Source organism: Coffea arabica, chromosome 7e (genome assembly GCF_036785885.1).
Source record: "Coffea arabica cultivar ET-39 chromosome 7e, Coffea Arabica ET-39 HiFi, whole genome shotgun sequence".
NCBI classification, from domain to species: Eukaryota; Viridiplantae; Streptophyta; class Magnoliopsida; order Gentianales; family Rubiaceae; genus Coffea; species Coffea arabica.
Window position 1 is genome coordinate 29,781,323 of NC_092323.1, and position 11,161 is coordinate 29,792,483.

The following is an 11,161-nucleotide window of genomic DNA, read 5'->3' on the forward strand; positions in this document are numbered from 1 at the left end:
AAAATAACCACTTGATACTTTATTCATCAAGAATCAACAAAACACATCAGAATGTATCATTTTAGGAATTCCAAAATAGGGCGTTGCATGGATATATCAGCTTGGAAAAACCAACAATATGTTTATTCAGTAAGAATTGTGAGCCTAATTTAGACATTCTTTCATTTAGGAAAAGAAAATATATTTCAGTGATGTCATGATTCAAAAGCCCAGGTCTCATCAACAGCCTGTTAAGAAAAATCCTCCAAATGGTGCGAGATTTCACTTTTGTCATTAGATCTAGTCCTATTAGGGCTCTTATCTCACCAGACACAAGACCTTATACAGTGAAATGCAGCATACAATCCTATTCTCTGCACAATAAAGGAAAACTAAATGAGTAGAGTTGCAGAGAGTAACAGAATTTTCCAACAGGTATCCCTTTATAAGGTTTAGTAACTTCATTCTAGCTCCCTCAGCGGAATATTCTAGCTCGCTCTCAGGCAACAAATTCTCATTTCGAAAGAAATTCTGCATCCAGGGTATAAAAAGTTAAAATCCCCAAATTTAACTTCTACACATTTGGAAACTAGCAATTTAGTGGAAAATAAAAGAACTTTGTAAATCTGTTATGCAAGAATTGCTCTTCTTATCCTCAAAGCAGCCAAAGCGTGATTCCAGGGTTTTTTTTTTTGGCTTAGAATCAACAACGAAAGGAAAAAAAAAAGGAAAAAAGATTAACGAACCTGGTATAAGCTTGAATTCCAGAGTTTTTTTTGGCTTAGAATCGCAGCAGCAGGCGGAAAAACTTCATGCTTCGGTGCTTCCTTTTTACTGATTGCTATGGCTCAAGATTGGAGTTTGGAGTTTGGAGAAGGGATTAGAGTTAAGCTATTAAGGGGAGAAGGAAATAGCGATGGCAGACAAGGCAATTTCGGCAGTTGCAGAGAGAGGAAGCAGGAAGACCGAAGCGAAGTGCTAAGAGAAAGACTGAAGTGAAGATTAGGGTTTAGGGTCTGAGATCCGCTATATCAAGTTCCGGACATGATTTGACCCATCCATGCTTAAGTAGTAACTAGTAATTAGTAATGGTCTCTAACCAAGTAAAAGTCTAAGGCCCAAGGCCCAAGGCCCCAGGCAGTCAAAAGTTAGGAAAAGATTAGTAATGGTCTCTAACCAAGTAAAAGTCCAAGGCCCAAGGCCCCAGGCAATCAAAAGTAGTAACTAGTAACTAGTTACTAGTAATTAGTAACTAGTAACTAGTTACTAGTAATTAGTAACTAGTAACTAGTTACTAGTAATTAGTAACTAGTAGTAACTAGTAACTAGTCCACCCATGCTTAAGTAGTAACTAGTAATTAGTAATGGTCTCTAACCAAGTAAAAGTTCAAGACCCAAGGTCCCAGGCAGTCAAAAGTTAGGAAAAGATTAGGATTAGGAAGCATGGGTGGGTCAAATCATAAATATAGGTCCGGAACTTGACATAGCGGATCTCACTTGTACGCGGCCACATTATTAACTTTCCCTGTCCTCGCCGCTGGGTGAAGACATAGTTCTCCTACTTGAACCGCAACACAGCATCTTCCGGCAGCAGCTAACGGCGAGGATATATTTCTCTACCTCTTTATCCGGTAAGGTTACTTTATTTTATCTCTCTCTTCTCGCCTTTTATTTATTTATTTACTTTTAATCTCACAAATTTCAATGTCTTGTATGCATCTTTTTTTTTTGCTATAATTCTTAGAATTGATTGTGCATTTCTATTTTTACGTTTGTCTACGATTTTTTAAACTTTTTTTTCGAAACTTTGTGCTGGATCTATTGGTATATAGTTACTGCTAATTAATTTTTGGTAGCTTTCTCTAGACTCTGGGTTTAGGGTTTTGCCTAGGGAGCATAGCAGGAAATAGCAATAGTAATGAGTCGTAGCTTAGGTATACCGGTGAAGCTTCTACACGAAGCCGCGGGACACATCGTGACCGTAGAGTTGAAGAGCGGAGAGCTCTACAGAGGCAGCATGGTTGAATGCAAAGACAATTGGAATTGCCAGTTCGAGAACATCACTTTCACAACTAAGGTACTCTCGTTCCAATGTTATTCTGCCCTTCATTAAGAATTGTGAAAGTGCTTTTCTGTTTCTAGTGTCTTTATGCTGCTTTCGAGCTTCTTAATGCCTTTTTCTTTCACTTTGATTCCAATGCATGATGGCCGAAAGCCTACGATGATTTTCTGTGGCAGGAAAATTGAAACTATGAGATGTTAGTAAATTGGAACTGAAATCTATTCACTCTTTAAGGAAGTAACATGGGTTGGGTGGTGAATGCTATTCAGAACACGAGGACAGTCAGTTGTATTTGTGATTATAAATGATTTATACAGGTTTTCCTAGTAAGAATTTCATGTTTGTGGCAAAAGTATTTTAAAACTATTATTGGCAATATGTTCTCATATAACAGAATTCTATCCAACTAAATTCTAGGTAGTGTATTTTCTTTTTTTACATTCTTTGATCTTACATGCAAAACCGTTCTTTAATATGTGTTTTTTTTGGTTGTGGGTTAGGTCTTTAATATGTGTTTTTATTGTAGATTTAAGCATCTTATTTTATGATGTGTCCTATAGGTGTCAGATGCACGTCTCAGATTTTACAACAAATTAAGTGTCTTTTGCACACATGCTTTAGAGTTCACAGTGTGTCGGACTACCTGGAGTTGGGGTTGTAAGGAACTTTTTGACCTGTGGATGCTCATTTATCATACTTATTTTAACTAACAGCTGGTTTTAAGAGTATTCCTCCCTTGATAATTTCATTGAGATTGGACCTGTCATTTTTGACATTCATTAGCAATTACTTCCAGTGCCATATAATTTCTTCTACATCAATGGTTACAGAATGTAAGATCTCTTTTTGAATTGTTGATAGCTTCTAAACAGTCTCTTATCCTTTCATGGATCTTTGAAGCACTGATATAATATACATCTTTAGCCGCCTCAATCCTGATATCTTCTTTTTTGAACCTCTGAACTGAAGCAAATTAGCTTCAAGACTTTAGTTGTTTTTGACTGCCTAGTAGAGAGAGTTTCATTGGATTAAGATGTTATGTTGTGCCCTTTTGGCTTTTTTTAGTCTTGTGGAAGACTAATTTTGGTCTGTATCTTTATCGGATGGCAAGGTATCACAACTTGAGCAAGTTTTCATTCGAGGAAGCAAAGTCAGGTACAAAAACTGTAATATAAAATATTTTCTGATTCTCTCAACTGCTTTCTGAGTTCTGATTACGGGTAAAACAAATTTTTATCAGGTTTATGGTGATTCCCGATATGCTTAAGAATGCTCCAATGTTCAAACGTCTAGAAGCTAGAATCAAGGTGCTTTCCCAGTTTGCCCATGTGTATTAGAGTGTATTTGTGACGATAACAACTCTACTTACACTTTTTATATTATCTTTTGAAGGGCAAGGGTTCAGCACTTGGCGTTGGACGGGGACGTGCTATTGCCATGAGAGCCAGGGTAAGATCTATTTCGTGACTTTTGATCTTATTCTCCAAGATCATTTATTTAAATCCAAAAGTTAGGAATGACACTCCATATCTTTACTGTAAGCTCTAAAATGCATTATGATCTCTGGTCAAGAAAAGGCAATGCTGGATGGCCACTCTAGAACTGGGATTTAACAAATACTATAAAACAAAAAAAATTTAGTTGTACGAAGTATGTAAAATGATTAGCTTGGAGAAATATATGGGGTTACAAATTAAGTTTTGTAGGGTGAAGTTGTGACAGCCCCACCTTCCCCTAAGGCGAACCAAAGGGGTTAGCGGACTGCCTGCCCAACTCTCGCCAGGACTAACGGGACAGTTCAATACGGTCTAAACGTTCCGAAACATACAAGCGCGCTTAAACAAGTCAAAATCACAAAATAATAAAAAATGAAAATCGGAAGCGACATGAATAGTGCCAGGCATGGCAGAATCCGGCCGGAATCTGGCCGGATACCAGGCAGTGGCTAACTGCCCGGATTCGAAAATTCCCAAGGCAATCCGGCCAGCAATCCGGCCAATTTCTGGCCGGATTCTCGGCCGGATTTGCCTTTGGCTTTTCCCGCCGAAAATTTTTTTCTTTTGCCGTTTGAAAACCGAACCTGTCCGAAATCCAACCAAACATCAATAAAACATATACAGCTTGAAATTAAGCATTTACAATCCAAAATAGCATACAAAAGTTATCCAACAAGTTTGTACATGTACGGTTTGCAAATTACAACTCAACGACTTGGTTGGATCAAAATGCACTTAGGGTTTTGCCCAAAAGGAGCTATTCAAAAGATAGTTACAACAAGCTCAACTCGGCAACCAACTATCAAAAGTCATTCCAAAAGTGTTTATATTCCTGTAAGGAAAACAAAAGGAATAGAGTGAGCTTACGCCCAATGAGATACTATCACTCAAGCAACCAAGTTCATATAGGCATAAAACGTTCAATAAAGAAGTAAACCAAGATCACACATTCACAACATGGTTAAAAGGATACGGACGGCTCTCAAGAGCCGCTTTCCTCGCTTGTATACTTGATCGGATTTCATTGACCCTCCGTCAATGTTTACAAAGTAACCAACCGTAGGCTCCACTTTACTTCCATTCCTTCCACCCAACATACCCCTACCGGGCCCGAACTCCAAACAGTATAAATTTGGTAATACTCGAGTATACCGGAATCGAGAGTCTCATACTACAAGATTCTATATAACAGTCCCTATGGCTCGTCAATTTTCACGACCAAGCCCTCGCCGGCTCGATCCAATCGACTACCAATGGGGTTGAGCTCAGTAGTAATAGTAATGGCCGTTGGATACTCGTCCATACGACACCAAATCCAGTATTTCATGTACTATTCAAGTACCACAGTTAACAGTCATATATAATACAAAAAGGGGTGAGGGCGATCAAGTACACTCTCACTTTAATCAGTTTCACCGGTGCAAATAAGCTTTCAAGGCATCAAGTTCAAATATAACAAAGCCACATTGTAAACAAACAAGTGAGTAGTATACTCACCAAGCAAGCAAGTGAAATTTCATACACTTCCGCCCAAAGAGCGTCTTGAACCACCGTCACGTCCTAAAACATTCAAATAGTAGACTCGATTACAAGTCATAACCCAAATCCACATACTACCAAAATAAGGCTTCAATTAAACGTATAGGTACTAGAGTAGGTTAGGGAAAATCCGGAAATGCAAGTTAAGCTCTAAGACCTAAAAACAGTTTTGACGCTATTAAGAGTATTGGACACAACTGACACTACGAGTATCGGATGGATGTACTCTATACACTGTTTTGAAGCTAAAAGATAGGGCTAGAATTTTGAAGAAGGCCACTCAGTCCAATTTGTAGTGCAACTAGGTCAAAAGATCAATATACCAAACCAGAACCGCATAAACAGGTTAATAAATCGCATTCTGGTTAAATCATCATAAGTCAGGCTACCTAAGTCCAATTCAAGTGATTCCAAAGCCATCCGAAAGCTAAGATACCAGGCTATATTTATTAATAAGACATAAACAACCAAATCAATCGCATTCCCAATCAAATTAACCAAATACCAAAGCTGATTACCAAGTTCGGACAGAAATAGGGCAGCAGGGGTATTTCAGTCTTTTCATAGGCTACGTTGCTGCGATTGGCCTGAAATTTTGTAGGCATCTATAAAATATCATTCCCTAAAACTTTTATGTTTTAACCCAAGGCTAATTCGCCCTCTAACTAGGTACAAGAGTATCAGGCTGAATGGGGTTACATGAAACCCTAACTTCTGAAATTTTCCGTCAAATACGGAAATTTTTCGCAAACAACCACAATTTACACATTCTAGCTTCATTCTAAATCATTTCCAACCATCATACATGGCCACACAATAGTAATCATCTTAAAACAGAAAATTCATGAATAAATAGAAAAATGTCATCAATCACACTAAAATCATGAAATAACCCACAAAAACACCTCTTAGGCTACCACAAGCCATTAATTAAACATCATCAAGAACAAAAGAGGAGTTCCTTAGATACTCACCTTAAAATGCAAGAAAGGAAGCAACTAACCACCTTAGCCTTCCAAACAACTTCACAACCAACCTTAATATCACCAAACTAAGAGGTTTTATGGAGTAATTTGAAGATTAAACGGTTGAATTGAAAGATTGGGCAAGATTGGAGACTAGAAAATTGAGAGTTTTTCCTTTCTTTTCCCTTGAAGAGAACCGGCCAAGAAGCTTGAAAATGAAGAGTAATTTTAGTCAATTTTGATTTATTTGGTAAAGTCATGAATAGTGGTCAACAAGTAAGAATTAATCTTCATGTGACACTTGTCACTTTCATTAAATGCTAAGCTATCCTTTTGTTTCCTCAACACTCATCCAAATGATATCCTCTAATTATCTCTTAGCACCTAGTAAAATAAACCCGGTATCCAAAACTTAACCTAACTGGCCGAATTTTACCGAACTTTTCGCACTAGCGGGTCCCACGTCCGGCATACGCTCTTAATTTCTCAAAAATTACCCGCTACTAGAAAAATCATCTAAAAACTATATTTACTCATAAAAATTATCTGAAAAATTTTCCTAAGAAAGAAATTGCAGAAAAGCATGCAATTAAATAAAATAAAACCTAAAAACTGAGAAAATTACGGGGTCTCACACCCTCTCCCCCTTAAAAGAATTTCGCCCTCGAAATTTCTTACCTTAATTCACGAAAATTTCTGGATATTTCTTTTGCATCTCTTCTTCCATCTCCCAGGTAGCTTCCTTTACCCCGTGATTTTTCCACAGTATCTTCGCTAACGGAATTTGCTTGTTTCTCAGTTCTTTAACTTTCCGGTCAAGTACGTGTACAGGTTTCTCGTCGTAAGTGAGCTATTCATCTATGTCAAGCTCCTCCAGTTGTAAGATATGGGATGGGTCGGGTTAGTACTTCTTGAGCATCGAGACGTGGAAGACGTCGTGAATTCGAGAGAGACTGGACGGCAGCTCTAGTTGATATGCTACCGTACCGACTCTCTGGAGAATCTTGTAAGGTCCGACGAATCTTGGTTGCAATTTCTTTCCTCTACCCGCCGTAATGCTTCGTAATGGTGTGACTTTAAGAAGCACATGGTCCCCAATTTCGAACTCCAAATCTTTCCTTCGATTGTCTGCGTAGCTCTTTTGTCGGCTTTGAGCAGTTTGAAGTCGTTGCCGTATCAATTTGACCTTTTCTCGCGCCTCCTCCATCCATGGAATAGCTGTTGGGTCCAGGACTTTCTTTTCACCCACTTCATCCCAGTAAATTGGTGACCGGCACTTTCTCCCATATAGTGCCTCGCATGGAGCCATTTGAATCGACGAATGGTAACTGTTGTTGTACGCAAACTCTACTAAGGTCAAGTGTTGACCCCAGTTGCCTCCAAAATCCAGAATGCAAGTCCGCAGCATATCCTCGAGAGTTTAGATGGTTCGCTCCGATTGTCCATCCGTCTGAGGGTGATAGGTCGGGTGCTCAGGTTGAGTTTCGACCCCAGAGTCTCTTGGAATTTCTGCCAAAACCTAGATACGAAACGTGGATCTCGATCGGAGACGATGCTCACAGGAACGCCGTGTAACCTTATAATCTCGTCCATGTACACTTGAGCCAACTTGTCCATGGCATACTTCATGTTTACTGGCAGGAAGTGAGCCGATTTGGTTAATCGATCGACGATCACCCACACGGCATCATATCCTCTTTACGTTAGTTGCAACCCTGACACAAAGTCCATGGTGATGTTTTCCCACTTCCATTCAGGTATCTCAAGGGGCTGTAACAAGCCCGATGGTTTTTGATGCTCCGTCTTAACCTGTTGGCAAATGAGACATTTTTGCACGTATAAAGTGATTTCCTACTTCATATTGTCCCACCAATAGGTTCCTTTCAGGTCCTGATACATCTTGCTACTACCCGGATGTATTGTATACTTGGACCGATGAGCTTCCTCTAAAATCTCCGTTTTCAACGATTCATCCTTCGGCACCACTATTCGGTTCCGGTACTTTAAAATACCTTCAGGACTAAAGTTGAAGTCAGTTGTTTCCCCCTTTTCCACCTTCTCTCCCCATTTTCGCACCGTTGAATCCTCCTTTTGAGCTTCTTTAATCCGTTCCAAGAGGGTGGAGGTTACCTTAATGTTGCCAAAAATCACCTTATGACTCCCAAGGCAGGGTTTCCACTCGCAAACGGATTCTAACAAATCCCATTCTTTGATCATTAACCCTGCTACTTGAGCCTTGCGACTTAGGGCATCAGCTACCACATTCGCTTTCCCCGGGTGGTAGTTGATAGTGCAGTCGTAATCCTCAAAAAATTCCATCCACCGTCGTTGCCTCATGTTCAATTCTTTCTGTGAGAAGAGATACCTAAGACTCTTGTGATTCGAGTAAACCTCAAAGGTCACCCCATATAAGTAGTGTCTCCATTTCTTCAGAGCAAAAACAACTGCGGAAAACTCCAGATCATGGGTTGGGTAGTTCTGCTCGTGGGGTTTTAACTTTCTCGAGGCAAAAGATATCACATTTCGGTTCTGCATCAGCACACACCCTAGACCTTCCCGTGATGCATCGGTATAAACGACAAACCCGTCACCTCCAGTAGGCAGGACTAGAACTGGTGCCATGGTCAACCTGTTCTTTAACTCCTGAAAACTCGCGTCACATTTGGCATTCCAAATGAACCGACCATGTTTCTTCGTCAAGTCGGTTAAAGGACCAGCCAACTTAGAAAAATCTTTAATGAAACGCCGGTAATACCCAGCCAGCCCTAGAAAACTGCGGATCTCTGTGGGATTTTCTGGTCTCTTCCAATTAGTCACGGCTTCTACTTTCGCCGGGTCAACCGAAATACACTCTTGAGAAATTACGTGTCCTAGAAAGGATATTTTCTCCAGCCAAAATTCACACTTGCTGAACTTGGCATACAACTGATGCTCCCTTAGGGTCTACAGAACAACTCTCAAGTGCTGCTCATGCTCCTCACGTGACTTAGTAGACTAAAATATCGTCAATGAAGACAACGACAAATCGGTCCAGGTAGGGCTTAAAAACCCTATGCATTAAGTCCATGAAGGCGGCATGAGCATTGGTTAGTCCAAAGGGCATAACTGCGAACTCGAAATACCCATATCTCGAGTTAAAAGCGGTTTTCGGAATATCCTCTCTCCTAATCAACAACTGGTAATACCCCTGTCGGAGGTCCAGTTTTGAGAAGACCACTGCTCCCTGCAATTGGTCAAATAACTCATCAATGTGGGGCAGTGGGTACTTATTCTTAACCGTGACGTTGTTCAGGCCCCGGTAGTCGATACACATCCTCAAACTTCCGTCTTTTTTCTTTACAAACAACACAGGGGCTCCCCAAGGAGACCAACTCTCTTGAATGAACCCCCGCTCCAAAAGGTCTTGTAATTGCAATTTTAGCTCCTTGAGCTCCGCAGGAGCCATCCGGTATGGGGTTTTGGAGATAGGTGAGGTTCCAAGTAGCAGGTCTATCTTGAATTCTATCTCTCTTTCCGGAGGTAGAGCTACTAACTCATCAGGGAATACATCCGAAAATTCCCTTACTATGTGTACATCCTCTACTTTCACTTTATATGTGGGGGCATTATTAGAAAGGCTAAAAATCCTTGTGCCCCTTTACTTAGCAGTTTTCTAGCCCGAAAGCCCAAAATCAAAGCAGATGAGGCTAACCTACCCCTTATATCCAACCTTAGGGTCGCCTCCCCAGGAATACGGAACTCCACCACTTTCTTCTTACAATCTAGTTGGGCATTATACTTAGCTAACCAGTCCATGCCCAGAATCACATCATACCCCTTGATGGACAGACTTATCAAATCTCCTAATAACCTCTTCTCTCCTACCCAAACTTCACAATCCCTATAAACCAGACTAGTAACCAGCCGATGATTCCCCGTAGGGGTACTAACTTCTAGGTCGTATGGTAAACTAGTAGGTTTTATATCGATGCCACACATGAAATCAGGATTAACAAAGAAATGAGTGGCACCTGGATCTACTAAAACTTTAGCAAAGCGGTGGAATACAGGGATCGTACCTTCTACGACCTCGGAGGAATCTGGGACCTGTTGGGGCTCTAACGAATACACCCGAGCCACGACCTTAGGTTTCATCCCCTCTCCTTTAGTTGGTCCGGAATTGGTCCTCGACGGTTGTTGGCTCCCCTTTCCATCTTGTTTTAGGACCGGACAAGTGGCCAATTGGTGGTCTGTACTCCCGCAGCGTAAACATTTCCCTTCCTTCCTCCAGTAATTATCTTCCGTGTGGTTGGGCTTCCCACAATGCCCACAGGGACCACGAGCTGCTGAAGCTGAGCCTCCTTGAAAATTGCCTCTTTGACCTCGCCCAACTTGGCTACCTCTCGCCGGAGTCCCTCTGCCTATTCCCATCTGCCGTCCACCTCCAGACCCCCATCCGTACTTGGGAGGAGTACTTTTCTCCCCTAGTCCTGAACTACTCCCAGGAAAGCCTCGTTTCTTAGCCTGGAAGTTCCTTACTTGAAGCCTAGCGTTTTCTACCCGTTGCGCCTTCCCAACGGCCTCGCTAAAAGCGTTAATCTGGGCCACCGCGAGGTCCTTCTGAATCTCCACGTTCAAGCCCTGGATAAAACGCCTGATCCGCCGTTGCTCCGTCATAATCAACTCAGGGGCAAACTTGGATAAGCGCGTGAACTGGCTTTCGTACTCCGCTACAGACTGAGCCCCTTGGCAGAGTCGAATAAACTCCTCTTCCTTCCTCTCTTGAACTAGAGGAGGGAAGAATTTCGCGTTGAATTCTCTCATAAAATTCACCCAAGTTCTGGGCGTTTGTTCCCGCTCCCATTTTTTGCCGAATGACGTTCCACCAAGAACGGGCCGCCCCTTCTAGTTGAAAGACGGCGAAAGTCACTTGTCTTTCTTCGGTGTAGTTCAGGGCAGCGAAAATGTCTACCATTTTCTCAAGCCACCTTTCGGCGACATCCGGGTCGGGCCCCCCAATAAACTTCGGTGGGGCGAACTTCTGGAACCTCTCATGTGCCCTATCGTCACTTTCGACGTGGTTGCCCGGGTTTCCAGGATTAGGGTTTGGGTTTTGGCCTTGTTGTTGTACCACTTGTGCC

The 11,161-nt window shown here is 41.5% G+C and overlaps 1 protein-coding gene across 1 annotated transcript; it reads left to right on the top strand.

Moving 5' to 3' along the window:
* The first annotated feature begins 1,879 nt into the window (after window positions 1–1,879).
* Window positions 1,880–3,508, top strand: LOC140011333 (small nuclear ribonucleoprotein SmD3b-like). The gene is made up of 4 exons (XM_072060126.1): window positions 1,880–2,055; window positions 3,143–3,196; window positions 3,282–3,348; window positions 3,434–3,508. Exons 1-4 carry the CDS (start codon window positions 1,898–1,900, stop codon window positions 3,506–3,508), a joined length of 354 nt encoding a protein of 117 aa, XP_071916227.1. The 5' UTR covers window positions 1,880–1,897.
* The last annotated feature ends 7,653 nt before the right edge of the window (window positions 3,509–11,161 follow it).

Excerpts from the sequence above, each read along its gene's own strand:
- LOC140011333 (XM_072060126.1), top strand. The coding sequence starts at position 1,898 with ATGAGTCGTAGCTTAGGTATACCGGTGAAGCTTCTACACGAAGCCGCG. Across the intron at positions 3,197-3,281 it reads ATTCGAGGAAGCAAAGTCAG|GTTTATGGTGATTCCCGATA; the intron begins GTACAAAAACTG and ends AATTTTTATCAG. Across the intron at positions 3,349-3,433 it reads GTCTAGAAGCTAGAATCAAG|GGCAAGGGTTCAGCACTTGG; the intron begins GTGCTTTCCCAG and ends TATCTTTTGAAG.